The sequence below is a fragment of the Schistocerca gregaria genome, chromosome 1 (genome assembly GCF_023897955.1).
Source record: "Schistocerca gregaria isolate iqSchGreg1 chromosome 1, iqSchGreg1.2, whole genome shotgun sequence".
In the NCBI taxonomy this organism is placed as follows: domain Eukaryota; kingdom Metazoa; phylum Arthropoda; class Insecta; order Orthoptera; family Acrididae; genus Schistocerca; species Schistocerca gregaria.
The window spans coordinates 786,029,560-786,055,631 of NC_064920.1; the positions used below are offsets into that span (position 1 = coordinate 786,029,560).

At 44.9% G+C, this 26,072-nt stretch overlaps 1 protein-coding gene across 1 annotated transcript in view; it reads left to right on the forward strand.

The window, feature by feature from the left end:
• LOC126269368 (glutamate-gated chloride channel-like) overlaps nucleotides 1–26,072 on the forward strand; it is a 217,760-nt gene that overhangs the window by 63,159 nt on the left and 128,529 nt on the right. Inside the window, exon 2 of the mRNA XM_049973989.1 lies at nucleotides 9,007–9,120. Coding sequence (XP_049829946.1) covers nucleotides 9,041–9,120 — 80 coding nt within the window. The 5' untranslated portion in view covers nucleotides 9,007–9,040. The remainder of the gene's footprint in view (nucleotides 1–9,006; nucleotides 9,121–26,072) is intronic.

Sequence of the window (26,072 nt, forward strand, 5' to 3'; positions counted from 1 at the left end):
ACCTTTGCAGCGAGTGCAAGGCAAACTTCTAAGAAGCAAACTAATAACCTGAATAGGACTAGTGTAATTTTCATTCTTTTAATACTTTGTTTCAGTTTCTTGTGTTTTTATTATTGCATGCATAATGAAGAATAAAAATATAGCAAAAAGGGAAATTTAGAAAGCAATGTATTTTACATTTTACAGCGTTAACCCTATCACGTATTATTATGTTCATTTTTTGCAGCTTCTGTTTAACCGGGGTTTTTCATAAAAATGAAGTTTAAAATTAATTTTAATATATTTTTGGTGGTACTGATGAAACCTTTTACGTTAAAAACTGAATTGTTTCACTGAAATTAAAGAGTGAAATTTTTTGGCCATCTAAATACAGCTATTATTAGACCACATCTGGAATAGTGTGACAAAAAATGACATAGGAAGCTAAGGGTTAAGGTTTTCCTTAGCACAAAAAGGGGTACACAGCGTTGCAAAAAATTTTTTGATACTTTACCCAGAGATATAAAATACCTGATAGATAACAGAGTAAAATTTGTAAACAAACTAAAAAACTTTCTCCTTGACAACTCCTTCTATTCAATAGAAGAATTTCTATTATTTTAATGTGTAGAAGGTAGTGGGTAGTAATTACTAACTCACATCTTAAAAAACCTTTATAAATATTGAGCATTTAGCCATATTTAAGAATTAATTTGTGATGTGTATGTAAAATGATTGGCTCCACATCATTACGATTTATCGTGCAAATGATACATGGAGCATGAAACTAACTACCTAAACTAACACTCATTGCTCCACATCATTACGATTTATCGTGCAAATGATACATGGAGCATGAAACTAACTACCTAAACTAACACTCATTGTCCTTCGTTTAACGTGTTTCTTCCCTCAGCTTCGGTCTTATGATGCGCATCGAACTTCTTATTTGCTCATCGAATTTTTTATTTAGATCATCGAATTTCTGCAACAATAACACAAACATTATGTTAGCGAGGGACTCTCTGCAGCCACTGAAATAGCGCCAGGCGACATTATCTGTTCGAACTCCCCTTCCATGCTGACAAACGTCTCCATTTTTTTTCCTCGTTTGCTCATATCCCCTACTGTATCGAGTCTGGCTGGTGTCTTCGCTAGCGCCTTGATATGTGGTCCTGCCTTGGATTAAAGGTTCTTCTACTATGCTTGGGCCGGACGCTGTGGCCGAGCGGTTCTAGGCGCCTCAGTCTGGAACCGCGCGACCACTACAGTCGCAGGTTCGAATCCTACCTTGGGCATGGATGTGTGTGATGTCCTTATGTTAGTTAGGTTTAAGTAGTTCTAAGTTCTAGGGGACTGATGACCTCAGATGTTAAGTCCCATAGTGCTCAGAGCCATTATAACCATTTGAACTATGCTTGCCTTGCTCTATCTATGTTCGTCATATTGTCACCTTCGACCTCGCAGAACGAAAGGCATCCCTCGATCATTTCTTCATTTACAAAGTCCTATCCTTTGACCTCGTAGGAACGTACGTTTCCGCTATGCTCTAGTAGCAACTTTCCATCAGTTGTCAACCACAACAAGAGAGTGAAAAAAAAGACGATTACTATTAGCAATCAACATGAACATGCTATTTTCGGACATTAAATCTCCATCTCCCAGAAGGAAAATGTTAACAACGCTGTTCCACAACACCATGTTCTTGGACATAAGCATAACTGTGTCGAGTCCTGAAAGAGATCGGGTTTTATGCATTTGCATGTTGCATACGCATTTGCATATGTGGCTACTTTTCACCGCTTATTGCATATTTTAACTGAAACCAGTGACGATTCATATTTTCGCTCTATGTTTACAATAAATTAAAAATTTAGACAGGCGGCGTCTAGCTCGATTTAGTTTTGATGTCTCTCAGATTGATGGTTTCCTAGAACCGCATGCAATCGCTAACCGAGAGCTACTGCCTAGCGAAATTATTACAGAAGAGGAACGGCAACAGGCAGACAGAGTCAATGCTGCTGCTCCCGCGCCCCCGGTTTATCCGCTCCGCTGTCATGCCGTACGCGTCGGCAACAATAAAATTAGATTACACAAGCTTTTAGTCGCACGTCCACTGTTTGTTTAGCTTTCTGCTTACTTGTACACAGCTGAACGTGTTTACGACGAGTAGTGGGTAACGTGTTGTGTGCCATGTCGCCCGAAAAAAGAAACGTCGTTTCGTGGATAGCTGACCACCGTGGAACATTTACATATGACAGAATTGTTTTATATTGTCGAGTTTGCGAGAAAAACATTTCATGAAAAAAAGTTTCAAATAGACCAGCATGTCAAGACAAGTTTTTATATCGCAGGAATACAGAAGAAAGGACCATGGCAACAACTTCAGACAAAAGCAAGTTGCAGTAGCAGGCATTTGTCCAAAGGTAACCAAAGAAGTCGGTTTAACATGGACCTGTGTGAAGAATTCATTGCAAGCAATATTGCTCTTCACAAACTTACAAACCCTATCCTCAAAGGCTTACTGTGCAAATATTGCTTAAATCAAAATATACCAGATAAATCAATATTGCGTAAAAATTACATACCGACGATTTACGTAAATGTTCTGGAAGAAATACACAATGATCTCAAGGACAGAATTATCTAGATTTCAGTTCACGAAACTACAGACACTTGCGGCCGTTAGATTGCAAATTAAAGTTTTGGTTCTTCGAAAAAAGAGTCTTCTTCTTCCTATTTAGCGGCCGGCAAGGAACTTGAAAAAGTAAATCATTCTACTATCACCTGACTTGTGAATGACGGTATTAGAAAAATATTTACAGAATCTTCTGCAGATGAAAGGGTGTTTGTGTTCGTTCATTTCAGATGCTGCACCCCATAAACCCTCCGAGTATTTTATCTCAATTTGATTCATGTGACGTGCTTTGCTCATGGAGTACATCGCCTTGCTGAAGTAGTTTCCACGTTTTTGAATGTAAATAAACTGATTTCACCCACAAAGAAAGTCTTTTTGAAGGCTCATGCTCGCATCAGTATCTACAAAGTAAAAATACCAAATGTGCCTTTACCTCCTGAACCAATGGTAACTCGTTGGGGTACGTGAGTCGAAGCTGTGTTGTTTAACAATAAACATTTCGAGGCCATTAGAGGGGTAGAAAACGATTTCGATAGTGCAGAGACTTTGGCGTTTTGTCAGTGCAAGGAAGCTTTTAACGATTCCAGTATTGAAAAGGGCATTGTTGTGATTAGCATTCATTTTTCCCTATATACCTGCAGTATTAAAAACCTTGAAACTCAAGATTTGTCTTTGAATGAATCTATTCAGTTAATGAATAAAATTATTCCAGTAAACTCCTCATTGTCGGAGGTATTCCCAAGAAAACTGAAAGAAAAGTTTGAAAACATTGTAAACAATAACCAGGCTTTGAACCCTTGTGTCAAACTAATAGTTTCATTAACGGGACAGGTGAACCTTTCCAGAAACAATAAGTGCACAACATAGCACCCAAATTCAAATACCGGCCAGTTACCTCAGTTGATGTAGAACGGTCCTTTCTTGCTTATAAAATTTTTGTCAGTGAACGGGGATATAATCTTACTACCAAACATTTGGAACAGTACTTGATCATTTATGTTTACAATGGTAGAAAATCTCAAATAAATTGTAAATTATGCTTGGGTCCAAAGGTATTAATTAATGTAGTTAATGCTGTTCAAAAAAATTCCTAATTGGATGTTGTTTCTTAAATAAAATATTACGGAGTTTTTGAGCGTGCCCGCTGCGTGCGATATATCTCGAAGTTGGTCCTGTGCATATCGATTGTTCCGTTGCGACTCACTCGCATCGCAGTCACTTGTTACCGACAACAATAGCAAAGAAGGAACAATTCCTGAAACAAGGTATGTGCCCCATTTTGCAAATTTAAAAAAAAAAAATCCCAGAGAAACTCCCTTCCTAACCACTACCAGAACGTATTCAGAAAATGATAGCAGCGTTGTAAATGTTACGATTATTCACGTAGCCGGCGCTCTTCCTCGTAAGTGATATGCGCGGGTTCGACTTTGAGATATAATGCACGCAGCTACTACCATGCCTTTTCATTATTTGATCTTGCATGTTTCGACACTTTTCATGCATATCTGCGTGCATATATTAAGGTTTTTATGATGAATATAATCCGGTCTCTACCTACTAGTTATCCTAAAAACCCTCTTGCTTCACAGAAGATTCCCGCGAAACAGACATCCGGCTGGGATGACATGGAAGTCTGTTGCATATGTAAAATGTATATTCTCTTCAGACTGAAGTAAAATTTTTCTGTATGTCAAATATTTTTTGATAAGGATGTGGCAGATGGACGTCATAAATGAGCATTGTAATGGTAGTTTTTGTTACTGCTAATCCGGATTGAGATTTGCCTATGTTCAGCTGGTTGGAGACTGGGTCTCCATGTGACTATTCAGGATATAAGGCCATGGCATTGATAACACAAAATTGTATTTTTTAATATTTCAATTTTTTATTTAACATGTGGATACATTATTTACAGAGTATTACAAAAGTACAACCCAAGAAAAGCAGTTACGGTCATCAGTAATCCCGAAAAGGTTGTAGCACATCACAATCAGTTTTCTGTTGTGGAAGTCAAAGAAACATTTTCTCTCATTAGCGATACACGTAAATACTTCACTTTCAGAGTACATGAACTTGGTTTTAGCTTTGTAGTCCTTGTTTCGACGTTTCATCGATTTATTTTTGTCTGTAATTGGGCAGAGGCAAATGTCTACTCTCACTTTTCCTAACATCTCTGTTAGGAATTTTAAATACCTTTGTGCGCTTTCTAGGAGCTGCTTCATACGATTCAGATTCAGAGCCCGAAAAGTAATTTTCCAGTCGTGCTTCGGTTGTCCTGTCGTGCCCGAGTTCAGACTCAGGGATTCATCAATATAAATCTTAAAGTCTAATAGATCCATGATTGATTTCTTGTTAGCACATAATGCCAGCTGATCCTTTCTGTAATCAGTCCACGACTTCACAATCGCCATGCCAATTAAATGAAGGAAGTCTCTTATGGGCCACTTCTTTGTGCATGAGAATATTCGATAGTAAGAAATCATTGTGTCACATAAATCCACACCTTCCACTGATTTGTTGTAATCATAGGTACATTTGGACTGAGGTACTCCAATGAATTCTTTTGCTTTCCTGTCCCATCTTTTTACTATACTAGTGGGAGCAGCACCACAGAAACTAAATGCAACTGTAACGGAACGATTACCAATACACATGAAAACAAAAATGTTCCCATCTTCTCTGAACGAAGGAATCTGTACCTCTCTTCATCAATTCCCTGTATTCAGTTACCTTTGATCTGAGACGAGATGGAATATAGCTAGCTAAAATGGTCACTACTTCTTTATATTTGTCTTTCCAGCAAGTACTGTAGTAGTGGAATGGATGTGAAATATCGATCAAACTACACAACATGCTGACTGGCAACTTTGCGGTCTACCAACTTCTTCACCACAGAATCCCCCAAACTGAGCTCTGGCTCTGGTTCCCAGATGGCCAAACTTAATCTTTACCTACTGTCTAAGAGATGTTTTGCCATGGAAAGGAATCATTTGCTCATCTACTGAAAGATATGTGGAAGCTGGCAATTTTCTTCTAACGGTATCAAAGACTGGTTTCACTTTCCGTAACTTATTATTTACCTTGATTTCATCCAAAACACATTATCTACAAAGCGCAAGTAGTTCCTCAGTTTGAACATACGATTCCTCGGGATTACAGCAGGGGCGCTTAATCTTCTGCGAAAGTACGTTCTTAGTCGCGGTAGTTTGATACAATCTGTTATTGTGATACATTCTTCTCGGGTTGACAGCCGAGTCAATGCGTTGTTCTCCAGCAACGTTTCAGCAAGTTTCTTACTTGCCATCTTCAGGCGAAGTGTCGGGTTCACGTCTCGTCCGGGTCTTTATAGCCGCTGGAGCACGGGCATCTTTGCATCCTTGGCGCGGGTCGGGCCAATCAGGCGCGAGCGGAATCGGCGCGGCGGCGCGTGGTGGGGGGGAGTCGCGGGCGCCGGGTCCTGGCGTCTCGTCTCGGTGCGGCCTGTTTATTTCATACACCGCCACCGACCTACCTCCATCGGAGCGCTCTCGTCTCATTCTTGATAATGTTGTATTCCACGCGCTGCTGAGTTGGAAGCCACTGTGCCGATTGACCAGGTTGTCACTAACCCGTATCTCCACTGCCTCTTTAATAACTGAGTCCCAGAAACCTTTCGCTCTACACAGTCTCTTGGTTTCTTCAAACTGAAACGTGTGTTCTTCATTGAGGCTGTGCTCCGCTACCGCGGATTTTTCTTTTTGTCCGAGGCGGACGCTTCTCACATGTTCAGAGATGCGTTGCGTTATGCAACGCTGCGTCTGCCCAATATATTGTTTCCCACATTCACAGGAAATACTGTAGACACCCGGAGTTCTTAGACCCAAGTCGTCCTTCATTGAGCCCAGCATATTTCTGATTTTTGTTGGAGGATGGAAGATGGTTTTTATCTTGTTTTTCTCCAGTATCCTGGCAATCTTGACCGTGGGTGGTCCTCTGTACGGGAGGAACGCCAGACTTTTGTTGTTCTCATCTTCCTGAAGGTTCTTCTCCTTCTTCTTCTTGCTCATATGGAGAGCGCGTCTAATCTGCGTGTCGGAGTATCCATTCATCTGGAAGGTTTTCTTCAGGTGCTGAATCTCAGCAGATAAACTGTCCTTGTCGCATATGTCATGAGCTCTGCGGACCAGGGTAGTGAGCACGGATTTCCGTTGTGCTGGGTGATGGCAGCTGTTGGCGTTGAGGTACAGGTCTGTGTGCGTTTTCTTTTGGTAGACCGAGTGTCCCAGTGTGACGTCCGTTTTCTTCTTTATAAGGATATCGAGGAAGGGTAGGCACCCATTTTATTCCATTTCCATTGTGAACTTTGTTCTCGTGTACGCTGTTCAGATGGTTCAGAAATTCCGTTTGAGTGTCTTCGCCGTGCGGCCAGACCGCGAGAGTATCGTCCACGTACCGATAAAAGACCTTGGGTTTAAGGCGTGCTGTTTCCAAGGCGATATCCTCGAAGTATTCCATGTACAGATTAGCGATACATGGTGCCAGTGGGGATCCCATAGCGACTCCATCCACCTGTTGGTAAAACCTGCCGCCACACTGGAAATATGTGGTCGTGAGTGCATGGCGGAATAATTCCACTGTGTCTTCGTCGAAATGATTTTCCAGTAGTTTCAGGGAGTCCTCTAACGGTACCCTTGTGAAAAGGGATATAGCGTCAAAGCTGACCATAATGTCATTTTTGTCAAGACGCCACTCCTTGAGTGTCTCAACAAACTCCGTGGAATTCTTGATGTGGTGGGGACATTTACCCACGAGAGGCTTTAGTAGTAGCACCAGGTGTTTGGCTATACCATAGGTGGGAGAGTTTGGGTAAATGAAGTCCAAGAGTAGTGCCTGCAAAAGATCTGCAAGTAGTCGAAATAGTCATCACCAGTTAATGATTGGTTCAGATGACTAGAGGACAACTCCATGTAAATACAGTCCACACCATTATGGAGGCACGTGGAGGCACGTGGGATCTATGCCTCTCTCGAACACTACCATCAGCTCTTATCATCTGAAATCGGGATTTATCTGACCAAGCCACCGCTTTCCAGTCGTCTAGATTCCAACCGATGCGGTCACAAGCCCAGGAAAGGTGCTTCAGGCGATGACGTGCAGTTAGCAAACGCACTCGCGTCGCCCAACTGTTACAAAATGGTTCAAATGGCTCTGAGCACTATGGGACTTAACATCTGAGGTCATCAGTCCCCTATAATTTAGAACTACTTAAACCTAACTAACCTAAGGACGTCACACACATCCATCCCGAGGCAGGATATGAACCTGCGACCGTAGCGGTCGCGCGGTTCCAGACTGAAGCGCCTCGAACCGCTCGGCCACCGCGGCCAGCTCGACTGTTACCATAGCCTATTAACGCCTAATTTCGACGCACTGTCCGAACGAATGCGTTCGTCAAACGTCTCATATTGATTTATGAGATTACTTCACACAGTGTTGCTTGTCTGTTAGTACTGTAGCAAACACCGCTGCTCTCGGTCGTTAAGTGAAGGCCAACAATATCGCTTTCAAGCTAGACGACTGAGAAACAGTGGTCTGGTAGGATGAGTCCCGATTTCGGTTGGTAAATACTGATGGTAGGTTTCGAATGTGGCGCAGACACCACGAAGGTGCTGGTCCAAGTTGTCGACAAGGCACTCTACGAGCTGCTGATAACTCCACAATCGTGTAAGCTGTGAGTACATGGACTGGACTGGTCCATCGGCTAATTGAAGAACGTTTGCAGCCATTCGTGTATTTTATGTTCCGGATGGAATTTTTATGGATGAAATTACAACATATCACCGGCAACAACTGCTCGCAGTTGATTTGGAGATCGTTCTGGATAATTCGAGCGAATGATCTGGCCAACCAGACCGTCCGACAAACCTCCATTGGAACATTTATGGAACATAATCGAGAGGTCCGTTCGTTCACTCAGTCCTGCACCGGCAACATTTATACAATTATGGACGGCTTTAGTGGCAGCATTGCTCAGTATTTTTGCAACATTTTATTGAGACCATGGCACGTCGGATTGCTTCACTACAAAGAAGTCCGACATAATATTAAGAAATATCTCATGACTTTTCGTCAGCTCAGTGTATATCGATAGACGACAATATCTTTTCTTAGAACTACTGAAGCATCCCACATCATGGTGATATGAAGCAAACGTGGTCTATGACACGTGCGACTAACTAATTAAAACATCATAGTGTGTCGACCAGTAGAGATATAATCACTAGATGAAAGGTTAAGGTAAACTGCCACGCAGACTTTCGGCATGAGGCAGCTCAAACGCCGCCTGCTCAACCTCGCGGAGGTCCTTTGCCAGATCGGTGCTTCCTAATGCCGTCTCCTGTGTGCTGCAGGAGAGGGCGGGGACGATTGCTCGCAGACGTCATTATGGCTGCCGCTGAGTGTCCGGCGGCGGTGCGGATCGCCGGACTAGCGACGGTGCTGCTGCTGCTGCTGCCCGGCGTGAGGTGAGTACTAACGGCATCCTTGTTGCAAGTCAGACCAGTCGTCGGTCCAGCTCAAAGATTGTAAACCATTATCACGAGTATTTGTGAGTTACAATGCCTTTCTTATACAACTATTCTCACTGGTTATCTTCTCTTCGCTAATACTATCCTATAAAACAGCCTAGTGTTCCATCCAACGGAGAGATCACCATTAAAAGCCTCGTATTCTTTTGTATGACATTAAATTCCTGTGGAGACATGTGACCCTACTTCAGTCAGTAGTCAATGATAAAATGGACAACTTGATTGCAAACTTTTTATGGCTTATATGACACACTGAGGAAATCATAAGTTGATGAACGGAAACTGTAAACTCTAAATTGCTGACCAAAATTGGTGATGTATGGAAATAATTTGATTATAAGTCTGTTTTTAGGTGAAGTATTGCAGTAATTTGACTGCAAGTTTTTATTATTTATTTACTATCACGATTTCGGCTGCAAAGCTATTTTCGATACCAAGGTGAAAAAAGTCAGTAAATATCAGACATGTCTTAATGACATGACTTCGTAATATTATAAAACGTGTGTGAACATACACTCCTGGAAATTGAAATAAGAACACCGTGAATTCATTGTCCCAGGAAGGGGAAACTTTATTGACACATTCCTGGGGTCAGATACATCACATGATCACACTGACAGAACCACAGGCACATAGACACAGGCAACAGAGCATGCACAATGTCGGCACTAGTACAGTGTATATCCACCTTTCGCAGCAATGCAGGCTGCTATTCACCCATGGAGACGATCGTAGAGATGCTGGATGTAGTCCTGTGGAACGGCTTGCCATGCCATTTCCACCTGGCGCCTCAGTTGGACCAGCGTTCGTGCTGGACGTGCAGACCGCGTGAGACGACGCTTCATCCAGTCCCAAACATCCTCAATGGGGGACGGATCCGGAGATCTTGCTGGGCAGGGTAGTTGACTTACACCTTCTAGAGCACGTTGGGTGGCACGGGATACATGCGGACGTGCATTGTCCTGTTGGAAGAGCAAGTTCCCTTGCCGGTCTAGGAATGGTAGAACGATGGGTTCGATGACGGTTTGGATGTATCGTGCACTATTCAGTGTCCCCTCGACGATCACCAGAGGTGTACGGCCAGTGTAAGAGATCGCTCCCCACACCATGATGCCGGATGTTGTCCCTGTGAGCCTCGGTCGTATGCAGTCCTGATTGTGGCGCTCGCCTGCACGGCGCCAAACACGCATACGACCATCATTGGCACCAAGGCAGAAGCGACTCTCATCGCTGAAGACGACACGTCTCCATTCGTCCCTCCATTCACGCCTGTCGCGACACCACTGGAGGCGGGCTGCACGATGTTGGGGCGTGCGGGACCGTAGCCCAGCTTCATGGAGACGGTTGCGAATGGTCCTCGCCGATACCCCAGGAGCAACAGTGTCCCTAATTTGCTGGGAAGTGGCGGTGCGGTCCCCTACGGCACTGCGTAGGATCCTACGGTCTTTGCGTGCATCCTTGCGTCGCTGCGGTCCGGTCCCAGGTCGTCGGGCACGTGCACCTTCCGCCGACCACTGGCGACAACATCGATGTCTGTGGAGACCTCACGCCCCACGTGTTGAGCAATTCGGCGGTACGTCCACCCGGCCTCCCGCATGCCCACTACACGCCCTCGCTCAAAGTCCGTCAACTGCACATACGGTTCACGTCCACGCTGTCGCGGCATGCTACCAGTGTTAAAGACTGCGATGGAGCTCCGTATGCCACGGCAAATTGGCTGACACTGACTGCGGCGGTGCACAAATGCTGTGCCGTGCGTGTGATCATTGCTTGTACAGCCCTCTCGCAATGTCCGGAGCAAGTATGGTGGGTCTGACACACCGGTGTCAATGTGTTCTTTTTTCCATTTCCAGGAGTGTATATACCAGTGATTTGATTTGGAAAGAAAATTGTGACGGTGGTACCCAACGAAGGAAAAAATCATGAGTGTATTTAATAGCCCCTTGAAATATAGGTCACTCTTCTAGAGTTTATGAACGATTTATTTCAAAATACCTACGTTCATGAGCAACTAAGGCTATTCTGAATGACACTACTTCACAAAATAAAGATCACTCTTTCCAAACAGTGTCCTTAATCTCGTGTATCTGTAAGATCATGAGTAATATGCTGAAGGACAGATAAGAGTAGTATGTCTCTATAGTGTACATGGTTTCCGGAAAAATGGCAGCGCTAGGTACCTCTCTCATAGAAGTTCTGCTGAACTTCTCCAACAACAGGTATATGTTTCCTGCCTTTCTTGATACAATGGATCACAGCGTAATGTTGATATTTCCGCAACTGGAAGTCAATTTGACTGTTATTCGATCATCACTATTTAGAAAACATGAAAAGTTTTTCTGAGTCCATACCAGCCCCAAATTTGTTGTTGCTGACATATTTAAATTGTTTAAGAAAGAAACATGTTGCCAGGTGTGGAACTCATCTTCAGGCTATGATGCAATACAAAAAACATTTAGTAAAAGTAGCTATAGATACCACGGTTTTTCTTTAGTGTTGTCATGTGCTGTCGCCACCTCGGAAGAAACAGAACTGTTGCGACCCTTGTCATGGGCTTGCGCTGTGATCAAGATGCCCATTGTAGATCGGGGCTGAGTGATCCAGTGAACGCCCAGAGCCGTCAGTGATACTGTCGGATCAATAATAATGTTGAAACTTCCTGGCAGATTAAAACTGTGTGCTCGACCGAGACTCGAACTCGGGACCTTTGCCTTTCGCGAGCAAGTGCTCTACCAACTGAGCTACCGAAGCACGACTCACGCCCGGTACTCACAGCTTTACTTCTGCCAGTATCCGCCTCCTACCTTCCATTTATCGTGCAGACTTCACAAAGGTGTAAGTGTATTCGTAGCTCCAGTCGGTAGTCGGGTGTGAGCGCATATGCCGCGAAAGAGTACTGATGCCCCATCAGTGAGTCGTGACGCCGCTGCCGCAGATCCGTGCCACGACAGCGTCCTGTGCTGGCGATGGCGGCGGGGCGACGTGGCGGTGCCCATGCGGACGTTTCGTGATGAACCAATGCGGCTCGAAATTCGATCTTGAAGACAATGGTGTGCTGACTGAGATCCAGTATAATGGTTGTTATGAAGACGGCATCCTAGTCATCCTCCAGACACCAGACATCGATGAAGAATGAATCACATGCTCCCAAGTTGGCCGGGAGGCTGTGCGGACACGCCTCGCCTCGTCTCTGTGAAGACAGCAGCTGGCAGATTGTTCACAATGACACAATGGCGGAGGAGGGCTGGTTGCCCACCAGTCTTCTCATCCGCGATGACCGTGCACCCAGCAGCTGCAAAGTAGGGTTGTGGTGCGTATTGCGTTGGCTGTTTCTCAGTATTGCAGAGAACAAATAAGTAGCAGGCTGTCCATCATCGACCAGAATGTTCTGATTTCACCGAAACTCAGAAGACTGTCATTCTCTGGTTTTTGCTATGTGGACGGAATGATACCACGATAGAATGTATTCTTGAACTCCAGAAGCCTCTTTATTTAATAGACAAAATCTGCACCCATGACACGGTGGCTCTGAGTGTATGAGCGCAAAAAATGGTTCAAATGGCTCTAAGCACTATGGGACTTAACATCTGAGGTCATCTGTCCCCTAGACTTAGAACTACTTAAACCTAACTAACCTAAATACATCACACACATCCATGCCCGAGGCAGGATTCGAACCTGCGACCGTAGCAGCAGCGCGGTTCCGGACTGAAGCGCCTAGAACCGCTCGGTCACAGCGGCCGGCCATATGACCGCATTTGCCTTCGTTTATCGGACCCAGCCTATTTCTGGATCGACAAGCATGGTTCTTTTCTGTCTACGTTTGATTTTGTAGTGGTGTTCGGGCAGTGAACTTCCATAGTGTTACCTCACAGTGCCTTAAGGAGAACAGCACTGCTTGCCTATCCGCTTGTCCCATTCTGAGGTCTGTTGCATTGGCGGTATGCTATGTTGACATATTGAATTGGCACACCAGCCCAGAGCTAAGAAACGTTACTCCAAGCTCGCCTTGTAGAACTTTAATAAAATTTTAAGCCTGCACGGCCAAATCATTCTGTAGCATAATGGAAAGATAAACTAATGTAAGGGAATATTTAATTCTTTGGTAGTAATCTGTTCTTATACCACGCAACACACGTGAAGAGCAGACTCGTGCAAATGTCCGCTTATATTTATAAAATTTGGTTATGTAATATATTGTGTTTCATATTTTGTAATGAAGTCAGAGAGATGTCCCGTTTATATCGTGACGTGACATAACTGTATCCATTGATATGGGCTGAAGCCAGTTAAAAAAATAGACCACATGTTTGCTTGTGTGGTGTCCCAGGTCATTCTATCTCATCACGACCTAACACCTCTGGGTTTCCATGGATGGTCATGGACCCAGCTCCGAGCAATTATAGTAACTGGTGTGCAGTGGTTGACCGGTCATACATCGGAATGGCTCCTCAGACGACCTACAAATAACGCAGCACCTATCTGTCTACATACGTCATGGCATTCTAGAGGTAATCTCCCGCCAGGTTGCGCGTCGTCGGCCTTTATATTGCTCTACACGCTGGGCATCCCGCCACGTGAGTCTCCCTCCCACAAAGCATGGCATGGCTCGGCGACTGTGGTGTCTTGCGCACCGAGAGTATACCCAGGAACAGTGGAGAAGTGCCTCGTTCACTGATTAGTCGCGATGTCGCTTGGAGAGTCATTCTCGCCACAGGTTCACCCAGTGTGTTCCAGGAACTCGTTGACATTATTGTGGAAAGGAACCACACTTGTCCTCATCCGTGGCAGCATCATGCGAAGAACACGTGTATTACTGGCATCTTAGAGCTACTGTGGCGTCCAAAATCTACAGAAGTGTCCTGAAACTGTTTGTGCATCATCTCTGGAATGCCACTTTAGCTAAGCTAATTGTGATGGAATGTAATGGCAGACAGTACTAGGCTGGTCTGATGAATGGGCACCTGTAGAAGGAGAACGTCATGCGTCTAGAGCAGAGAACTGACTCCCCTCATCTCAATCTTCTTAAACACTCCTAGAACCCTCTAAGCTGGTGGATTGCAGCCACCGCAGATCTCACTTGGCCTCCAGATGGTGCTTTACTAGCACTGAGAGAAGTTCTCACAATCCACAACAAAAGATCTGGTCCACTTCCTGCCGTTGTCTATCCTGTAGTGCCGCTTGAAAATATCAGACGTTCTGTGTGCATCCGGTTGCGGAACACCGAACATGGTAAGCGCCATCCACCAGACGTACCTGTACAGGTCAAATGCGTCTCTATGTGTAACTCCGTGCACTGTTGCCACGTCGCACTTTAATGCCCACTTTGTCCTTGTGTTTCGTGTTGTTTCGTGACCTTTCGAAGATTCCTTAAGCTATGGAGGTGAGTGCGTCATTATCTCGAGAACCGTGTTCTCTGTCTCAGCTCCGCCAGTAAATGACCTTATTCACCGCCGCCTCCTCGCCAGCCGAAGTCTAGCCCGCACGCTGCTCCGCAGAAAACGTAGGTGCTCAGAATGCGAGAAGCGTGTCTGCTAGGTGCTGTAATTAGCCGTAATGCCGGTTTCCTGGAGGCGGCAGCGCTGGCCCGGACAATGTGGGTGTTTCCGTCGAGTGTGGGCGGTCCCAGTACTGTCAGAGGCGATGATACAGGGCCGTACACTCTGCCCCACACACAACAAGGCGCACAAGTATAACCGAAGTAGCGCTGTGGTTAAGACATGTGGAATAAGAACCAAACAGTCCTCCACGCTACTTAATCTAGGGCTTTCGTGGTTTTCTAAATCACTTGAAACAAATACCTTGACTGCTTCTTTATAAAACGCTAGCACTATTTTCTGACCCATCGTTGACACCGAGTTTGAGCCCCGTTATTATCTATCTCTGCTTTGATGGGACGTGAATGATACCTCAGTTTTTGTTGGCTTGTATTCAAAATGGTTCAAATGGCCCCTTAAGTACTATGGGACTTAACATCTGAGGCCATCAGTCCCCTAGACTTAGAACTACTTAAACCCAACTAACCTAAGGACATCACACACAGGCGGAGGTTCGAGTCCTCCCTCGGGGGTGGGTGTTTGTGTTTGTCCTTAGGATAATTCAGGTTAAGTAGTGTGTAAGCTTAGGGACTGGTGACCTTAGCAGTTAAGTCTCTAAAGATTTCACCCAGATTTGAACATTTTTGAACATCACACACATCCATGTCCGAGGCAGGATTCGAAACTGCGACCGTAGCAGCAGCGCGGTTTCGGACTGAAGCGCCTAGAACCGTTCGGCCGCAGCGGCCGGCGCGCTTGTAGTCACGATGTTGTAAACAGTGAATATCCAAAAGCAAAAACACAAATGAATTTTCAGAAGATAAATTGATCAAAGACAAACGAAAGATTTGGCCAAGACTGGATAGCATCTGATTATGGCAAAAACAACAGCTTTCTCCATCTTATCATCTCAACAGATTCACCGTGTGAGGTGGCGCAGTGGTTAGCACACTGAACTCGCATTCGGGAGGACGACGGTTCAAAACCGCGTCCGCCCATCCTGATTTAGGTTTTCTGTTGTTTCCCTAAATTGCTCCAGGAAAATGCCGGACGGTTTCTTTGAAAGGGCACGGCCGCCCTCCTTCTCCATCTTTCCCTAATACTATGGGACCGATGGCGTCGCTGTTTGGTCCCCTCACCCAGGTCAACCATCAACAGATTTGAGAACAGCGGAGTACTCTAATACGACTACAATAAAAATATGTTTCTCGCAACCAAAGCTTAGTGTTTTCACTGGACTCTGTTTTGCTAGTGGGATATAGTACCTTAATTAGCTAGCAAACGTTACTTGACATTGTTCGTTTCTGTAGTAACTTACGTTTCTTCGTTAAAATAAGAACGAGCGTTGTGAGGGATGTGCTGAACATTTAATGGAGAGAAAGCTCAGGCGCACAGAAATCGCAAAGGGCGGGGTTTGCGCCACGTTCCTCCCGTTTCCTAGTCAGTGCCTGAGCCATTTCGTTCGCCTCGTTTGCTTTTTTAACTCTGATGCGTGACTCCCCACACGTCGTCCTTTTCACTATCTCTGTAAATTTCAATCTAAATTCATAATTTGTTTCTATCAATTTTGCTGCATTTTCATTTACTGCTACCAGTACTATTTAACATTTTTGGCCCGCATCTCGTTGTCGTGCGGTAGCGTTCTCGCTTCCCACGCCCGGGTTCCCGGGTTCCATTCCCGGCGGGGTCAGGGATTTTCTCTGCCTCGTGATGGTTGGGTGTTGTGTGATGTCCTTAGGTTAGTTAGGTTTAAGTAGTTCTAAGTTCTAGGGGACTGATGACCTAAGATGTCAAGTCCCATAGTGCTCAGAGCCAATTTTTAACATTTTGGGGACCACTTAACACACTTTTCTTTATACAATTTTCGTACAGAATTATTTTTTGTGCTAAATAGGTGTTCTTTTCCTACTACAGAAAAAGAGCCAAGGATTTTCTCTTCTCCTAGATGCTCCAGTATTTAAATTTGTTAGTTTCTGATGTTGATATTATCACCACGATAACGACTTCAGTTACTTGCGCTGCTATTAAATCTACAATTACTATTATTAATACTGCTCGACCCTATTTGTGCTACCACCACCTTAATTTTACTACAACAGCTATTACTGCTCTGCACTGCGGTCTGTGGATGGCATATTCCCTTCAATGTTATAAGGCAGTTACTAGTTCCTCTGTGCGTGCTGCACAAGGCCAACCACGATGTACGATTCAGTAGTACTTTCCTGCTCACAGATGGGGACGAATCAGTCACTGAGTACGATGCCTTCAGTGAAATACATACGCCCACCCAGCACTTCCCTGCCATAACAGCTTCCCTCTCCTCCGGACCACTGTCACCACAAGAACCTAAACAACTGCCAGGATGAGCGGACGGATATTATTTTACGGATTTCTTTTCCTCTCATTTCAAATCAGTGAAGCGCATATGTGGAAGAGATTCAGGTCATTGAAACTTACCGAGAGAGCTGTGGAATATCTGAAGCTGTAGATGGAAATAATATATTGCTGTTAACGACAAGCAATACAATACCTAATCAAAAGTAGCCAGACACCTATTAGCGGTATTACCAATACTCAAGAAAGGAAATACGAGTAATACGCTGAATTACGGACATATCACTAATGTCGATTTGCAGTAGAATTTTGGATCACATATTGTTCTCCACTTTACCTCTGAAGCTGTCTCCCACAGTCGGAGAGGAAACGTTAGGAGAAAGTTTCATGTATCGGCTTATAGCTCGGAAGTTTTAAATGATGCCAGTACCAGTCGTGTTCGAACATTATGAATTATCCCGAATGTAACGGTCTATTGACACACAGTGTGCATGGATTCAGGAAATATCGTTCTTTTGAAACTCAACTAGCTCTTTATTCGCAAGAAATAACGAGTGACGTCGACAGGGGATCTCAAACGGATTCAATATTTAAAGATTTCGCGAAGGCTTTTGACACCATTCATCACAAGAGACTTCCATGGAAATTTCATATCTATGGAGTATCGATTTAGTCGTGAGACTGGATCCGTGATTTCCTCTCACAAAGGTCACAATACGCAGTAATCGATGGAGAATCATCAACTAAAACAGATGTGATATTCGGGCGTTTCCCAAGGAAGTATTGTAGGTCGTCTGCTGTTCCTAACGATTTACATTATTTGCAGATGATGCTGTCATTTACCGTCTAGTAAACAAGAACAAAATCAATTGCAAAGTTACTTAGACACGATAATGGAATAGTACCAGAAGTGGCAAGCGTCTCTCAATAAGGAAAAGTTTGAGTTCATCCAAATGAGTCCAAAAATGAGATACACTTTGTGTATCCTGACACCCCCAAAATCTTACTTTTTCATATAGGTGCGTTGTACTGCCACATATTGCCGGGTACTCCATATCAGTGAACTCAGTAGTCATTAGACATCTTGAGAGAGCAGAATGGAGCGCTCCGCGGGATTCACGGACTTCGAACGTGGTCAGTTGACTGGGTGTCGCTTGTGTCATACGACTGTAGGCGATATTTCCACACTCTTAAACATCCCTAGCTCCACTGTTTGCCTTGTGATAGTGAAGTGGAAACGTGAAGGGACACGTACAGCACAAAAGCGTACAGATCTACCGCGTCTGTTGCCTGGCAGAGACGGCAGACAATTGAAGAGCGTCGTACTGTGTAATAGGCACACATCTATCCAGGCCATGGCACAGGAAATCCAGAGTGCATCAGGCTCCACTGCAAGTACTATGACAGTTAGGCGGGAGGTGAGGAAGCTTGGATTTCTTGGTCGAGCGGCTGCTCATAAGCCACACATCACGCCGGTAAATTCCAAACGACGCCTCGCTTGGTGTAAGGAGCGTAAACACTGAACTATTGAACAGTGGAAGAACGTTGTGTGGAGTGACGAATCACGGTAAATGATGTGGCGATCCGATGACGGGGTGTGGGTATGACGAATGCCCAGTGAACGTCATCTGCCAGCTTGAGTAGTGCAAACAGTAAAAATCGGAGGCGGTGGTGTTATAGCGTGGTCGTGTTTTTCATGGAGGGGGCTTGCATTCCCTATTGTTTTGCGTGGCACTATCACAGCACAGGCCTACATTGATATTTTAAGGACCTTATTGCTTCCCAATGTTGAAGAGCAATTCGGGGATGGTGACTGCATCGTTCAACACGGTCGAGCACCTGTTCATAAACAATGGCCTGTGTCGGAGTTGTTACATGACAATAACATCCCTGTAATGGACTGGCCTGCACAGAGTCCTGATCTGAATTCTATAGAACACTTCTGGGATGTTTTGGAACGCCGAATTCGTGCCAGGCGTCACCGACCGACATCGATACCTCTCCTCAGAGCAGCGTTCCGTGAAGAATGGGCTGCCATTCCCCAAGAAACCTTTCAGCACCTGACTAAACGTATGCCTGTGAGAGTGGAAGCTGTCATCAAGGCTAAGTGTAGGCCATTACCATATTGAATTGCAGCATTATCTATAGAGGGCGTCACGAAATTGTAAGTCATTTTCAGCCAGGTGTCCGGATACTTTTGATCGCATAGTGTATGTTAAATTTCGACCTCACGTTAAATCACACAAATTTAAAGACTGACAGTTCGACTAAATACTTAGAAAATACCGTTAAGAACAACTTAAGTTGGAACGAAGACATAGCTAGGTAATGTTGTGGGCAGACAAATCAAAGACTGCGTTTGACACTTAGAAGATAGAACAGGTGAAGAGGTCTACTACTCGTAAAGAGACTGCCTCCACTATGGTTACTCGTCCTCTACTAGAGCGGTGTGAGCTCCGCATCAGGTAAGATTGACGGAAGACACCGAGAAATGTCGATGAAGTGTAGCTCGCTTTATATTATCCCGAAGTAGGGGGAAGAGCTTCGTGGATACGATAAACGAGTTGAGATGGCAATTTTTAAAACAAGGAAATTTTACGTTGTGGTGAGATCTTTTCACGAAATTTCAGTCACAAACCTCCTCCTCTGAAGGTGAAAATATTTTATTGTCGCCAGCCTACATAGGGAAAAGTGTCCAAAACAAAATAAGAGAAATGAGAGCTTATATGGAAATATTCAAGTGTTAATTCTTCCCACGTGCTGTTACTGAATGGTACTTTAGAAAATAGTGTGAAGGAGGTTCAAAAAACCCTCTGCCAGGCACGTCCTTGTGAATTGCAGAGTACTCATGTAGTTGTAAATGTAGATGAGATGACTTCCCAGTTGCAACAGTGGCTGTCTACACAAGCAGTGGGAGGTAGCAAGGAGTTTATATAAGGGGCGTTCAATAAGAAACGAGCCGGAGTCTGGAATGCCCAAACCGGTCACAGGAGGGTATCATCGTGGCGTGTGTAACGAGGTGTGGTTCCGACCAGAGCATGCTGCCACGGTAGCTCAGCGTGTTCGGTCAGTGACCTGGTGTGTCTCTGTTATAAAAAATCTGAGAGAAAAATCAACAACGAACTTCAACGGATGTCATGCGACGTCCGCTTCGACAAAATACAACGAACAAAATGGGAAAAAAAGAGCGTGGTAGGTCACCGGCCGTCGATAGAGGGCACGAGTGCACGTCACGTGACTATTCAGAGCTAGCAGTAGCATGCATTAATCGTCCAACGCTGCCAGTCGCATTGAAAACAGTGACATGGGGGCGTCAACAGGAGAGCAAAGAGGTGTTGTTCGTTTTCTGACAGCGGAAGAAGTAGGAGGAACGGACATTCATCGACGAAGTGTACGGCGATCACTGCATGTCCCTTGCAAGGGTCAAGGCGTGGCACAAGCGCTTCAGGGAAGGACGAGTGTCGTTAGCCGATGATGCAAGGTCTGGAGCACCACACTGCATTACCGCTGACATCGTCCAGCTGAAGGATGCACTCATTACCTAGGACCACCGTGATCGGACTGAGCGTCGGAAGTGTTCACACCTTCATGAAGGAACGACTGCACATGCGCAAAGTGTGTGTGCAATGGTTGCCCCACAGTCTTCAACCACACCTGTGGCCCACTGTCTTGCTCATGTGCAGTACTATGCTCGGGAAGGGAATGCGTTGCTGGCACGAATGGTGGCTGGAGATGAGTCATGGTGTCATCACATCGAACCAGAGTCAAAACGACGAAGTCTACAGTGGAAACATCCAGAGTCACCAGCACCAAAAGAAGCCAAGGCCATCCATACTAGTGCAGGAAAGGTTTTGCTGACGTTCTTCTTTGATCAAGGTGGCCCCCCTTCTGATTCACTTCCTGCAGTCCGGGACAGCAGTGAATGCCCAGCATTACTCGCAAACTTTAACCACCCTTCTCCGAGCAAATCAAAACGGCCAGGTAATCTCACCCATGGGGTCATTCTGCTCCACGACAATGCGAAGGTTCATACGGCAAACGCAGTCGCGGCATTCCTGCAGAAATTCAAATGGGAGGTTCTCGGCCACCCTCCATACAGTCCGTACCTCTCTACCTGTGATTACGCCATTTTTGGACCCCTTGAAAAGGTTCTGAGGGGCAAACGCCTCACCTCGGATGACGACGTCCAGCTGTTCATGCGGAACTGGTTAACATTGCAGCCCCAGGGATTTTATTAGACAGCCATTCAAATGGTTCAAATGGCTCTAAGCACTGTGGGACTTAACATCTGAGGTCATCAATCCGCTAGACTTAGAACTACTTAAACCTAACTAAGCTAAGGACATCACACACATCCATGCCCGAGGCAGGATTCGAACTTACCACCGCAGCAGCAGCGCGGTTCCGGACTGAAGAACATCTCGGCCACAGCGGCCGACGAGACAGCCATTCACCACCTTGTGTCACAGTGGGACACGTATCTGAACAGCCGTGGTCAATACTTCTAACATACAGGTACTGGTTTCTGTAATTATGCCTCTGGCTCGTTTCCTTTTGAACACTCCTTATAGAATGAAGGCTTTCCCGACCGGATGACATAGCTACTAGTAAACCTTTCGGTATGTGAGGTCGTGATCCAAGAAACTCTTCTGTTCCTCACGTTTCGTCCAGGACTGCGCTGTGATTACGCCATTTGGACCACGACCTCACATCCCGAATGGTTTACCAGCAAGAAGGACTTTGCCTGAATGGACGATGGGGGCTGAACGGACACACAGCCAGGGCTCGAACTGTAGACGTGCAGGGCAGGAGGCTGTCAGTAGGTGAAGTAGGCCCGCTGTTGGTCCGCCCGTCTGAGGCCCCCAGGTCCATCGGCATCGGCGCAACCAGCAGCCGAGTCCGGACATGGTACACTGGCTGACCCATGTAGACTGGCCTCTTGGGACTGGTGGATAGCAGTTGCGAAACCTTCAACCAAAAATGACGAGTTTCTGCAAGGACTTAGCGAGTCCGTGATTTGCTAGAGCACCGGTTTCTACTACATAAGCCATAACAAAACCATGGCTTGAATGTGAAGCAATCAAGTCACCAACGCTGTAGTGGCAGTGCCTTCCTGCTGCATCGCTGATATTTCAAGTCTGATCTCTCGGCCTTCCAGCAATGCGGTAATTGCCTGCTGCCGTAGCAGCGGTTCTAGTTGTATCAGCAGTCAGTCACTAATGTAATAAAGTCCGTTCTGCTCCGGTCTGACCTGCTTCCACAGTCCCTTGCGTCAGCCATGGCAAGCTTTCATTGGACATTAATAGCCTCCTAAATAATCTCTTGAACTCTACTGGGGACACTTTTAGTGAGGTGTCTCAATGTCTGTGGAGAAATGGCAGCCCATTATTCGTCAAAAGCTGAAACCAGAGAAAGTAGCGATGTTGAAGTCCTCGTTGTGGCTCATCCTGCAGATACTACATTAGGTTGAAAGTCTCGGCAGGCCAGTCTACTTCAGGAGTGCTATCATCCACAAACCAATCCCTTACAAATGTTGCTTTGCGACACTGTGTATTGTCATGCTGAAAGAAACAGTCACTGTCTCCAAACTGTTCATCTGCTGTGCGCAGCACACACTACAGTAAAATGTGTTCATATCTTCCCACAGTTAGCGTTTTCTTAAGTGCAATAAGTAGACCCTCGCTATGACCATGAAAAAGTCTCCATACTGTGACACCACCTTCTCTGTACTCCACCGTTGGCTCTGTATATGATGGCAGGTAAAGCGCTCCAGGTATCAGCTTAACCAAACCTTTCCATCGGATTGCCACATGCTATAAATCTCGCGGTTCCAGCCACTGTCCAGTGGCGTCGCCCTTTACCCACCTCAAGCGTCGATTAATACTTTGCCGGCCGGCGACACCACATTGGTGTCGTGCGCGAAATAGCGGTCAACGGCCGGCGACACCACAGTGGTGTCGTGTGTATAGTATTGCTCAGTGGCCGGCGACACACACAGTGGTGTCGTGACCGTAGTAATCGCGCAGTGGCCAGTGACAGAACTTTAGTATCTTTTTTGTTGTGTTGGTGGTTTTTTAGGCAACAATTAGTTACACACCTCAACAAATTTTGTGTTTTTATAAGTACTTGCACACTTTCATCATGGCAGTCGAAAGAGAAGATAAGATTATTTACGATGAATGCGCGGACGTCTTGTCTGACGTTCCGGACTACTTGGCCGATTGGGAAAAAGGCATTGGATATCAAAAATATGAAAGTGAAGCAGAATCGTCGGAAGATACTGAAATACGTCCAAGAAGAACGCTACGGTTGCCAACTGATTCGGATGAATCAGACGAAGAAGGGAGACTATGATTTACTAAGGACCAATAATAAATTTGAAGGATCTCCGGGTCCTCACATATTTCCCAAAGATACACAGAGCGTCGTCGATATCGTAGAATTATATATTGGGAACGATCTATCTGAATATGTTAGCAACGAAAGCAACAAGTACTACAGTCAAAATTGTAATAGAAGGAAACTGGATTTTAAAAAATGCCAAATTTGTCAACACTACAGGACCCGAACTTAGAAAATGGTTTGGGCTTGCTATCCTTATGGGAATTGTAATAACAGTAAGGATCGATGATTATTGGTCGACGAATCCGTTGATAGACACACTGATATTTCGCAAAACGGTGTCCCACAACCAATTCAGATAAACTCTTCAGGCTTTCCCGGCGATCTAATGACATCTTGGGTTGTCGGGTGTTCTACCGGATATCAGCGTCGTACTTGCACGATATTCCGGTCACGTAGATCGTAACCTTCATCAGGTGCGACCTGAGACTGGTCCTCGAGTGGACCTGGTCCAGTATTTATGCCTATGGCCTTCCCCCTCCACCAACGGCTGCAGGCGCTTCCTCTGTGGTCCGCGCCCATTCTCTGCGACCTGCTGGAGCGTTGCTGCTCCGTTTTCCGTCCGCTGAGGTTCTAGGTGTTCCCTCTGCGGTCCGCGACCACCAAACCCGCTTCTGGGGGTTTCATCTAGGGTCTGGGGTACCAAGCGTTCCGCCTGCGGTCCGCGCCCGCTCACCACGACCTGTTGGAGCGTTGCTGCTCCGTTTTTCGTCCGCTGCGGCTCTGGATGTTCCCTCTGCGGTCCGCGCCCACCAGTCTCACTTCTGGGTGTTCCATCTTCGGTCTGGTGCGCCTGGCAGTCCGATAGGGGCTCGTTTTCCATATCCATGTCTCTGGTTCTGTTGTTTGTGGAGTGTTGCAGCTGGCCCCGTTGCTCCTTTAACAATTCCAGAGCCAGATCCCCGGCTCTGCTTAGCTGGTACCCTGTGTCACGGTTCATAACATCGTCAGCCATTTTTATTTCTATTGCTACTATTTAGTAGCAACGCTCCAGCAGGTCGCAGGGAATGGACCACAGAGGAAGCGCCTGCAGCCGTTGGTGGAGGGGGAAGGCCATAGGCATAAATACCGGACCAGGTCCAATCGAGGAGCAGTCTTAGGTCGCACCTGATGAAGGTTACGAGCTACGTGACCGAAATATCGTGTAAGTACGACGCTGACATCCGGCAGAACACCCGACAACCCAAGATGTAATTCAGATAAATATTACCTTTTTCACATTTTTAAGACAACAACAATATTTTTGAAAAAGTATGTAACAATATGCCAACCGGTTGTATAGGTTTTCTATATACCTTGACCAGGTTTCGTCACCTCTAAGGGTGACTTCATCAGAAGGTAAGTTAATTACCTAAAATGAATGTTAGATTTAATATCTTATCTAATAAAAGTTTCCATTAATGTAAACGAGTGTAAAACAAATAGTACTTACATGAAGAACATATTGTCAAAGATGTACAGTGAATTAAGAGATGAGTTGCTCAAGTCATACATTAAAATATAAGACATAATGTTCTTCAAAAAGTCAAACAATAAAACATAAGTAACACCGGTGTGGTGTGAGGAGACTGTGTGGCAACTAGTCACGCTGCCAAGTAAACGTAATGTAGGACGCGCCACAAGCGGGCCACTAGTAATGTGAGCAAAACAATTTTATATATTACACATTTTCTGAAGTAAATCATACGTATAGCCAATATAGCTTTTAACAAAAATTAATTTTACAAATTACTGAGTAATATTTATAAATGAGCTTCAAACGGGATAAAATAGTACAAAGTTCGCTACGTTTTATGTAGCACAGGTAGAACCAGAGTTAAATACGACTGGAATTACAAACGTAATGAACAGCATCAGTTCATTATATGACACAAAATTAGAAAAGAAGGCTTGCATAACTAGGGCACAGAGGCCATCTGGTGTGTTAGTAATGGGCGTAACTTAACAGAGGTAAAATAATGTTTCTGAAATGGAGGAAAGAACCTGGACTATAAGTATCATAAAACTGAGAGCACTGGTTTAAAATCATTAAAGAAATTTCTATTTTTCAGCTGTTCTTGTTCATTCAACTTGTCATCTTTATTTGGTGTGTGCCTGAAAATTTCAAGTTCTTCCAAGACATCAAGTTTTCTCCCTTTCTTTCCTCTATGCGGAATTGTCATTTCGTTTAATTCTTTAGGGTTATGCCCTGTTATGAAAAGGTGTTCTGCAAATGTTGAATTGTGCACATTAGTGCCTTCTTTGCCTAAAAGATGTTCTTTGTATCTCACGTTGAAAGCTCTGCCGGTCTGTCCAATATGAAATCCTGGACATGTATTACAGGAAATTGTATATACCCCTGAGCCACGTAAAGGTTCGTTTGGAGCTTTTAGATCATGAATTAAGTTTTTTTGTAAATTATTATGTGTGGAGAAAGCAACCTTGCAGCCGTATTTTTTAGTTTACAGACGCTGAGTCCTATACGATATATTACCTAAAAAGGGTATTGAGATGCACTTTTTATCATTATTATTAGTTTTACCAGCATCTAAAGTGGTGACTCTTTAGTTTTTTTCTTTAAGGATGGTTTCCACTAGTGAGGGTTCATAGCAGTTATGAAATGTTATTGTCTTAATT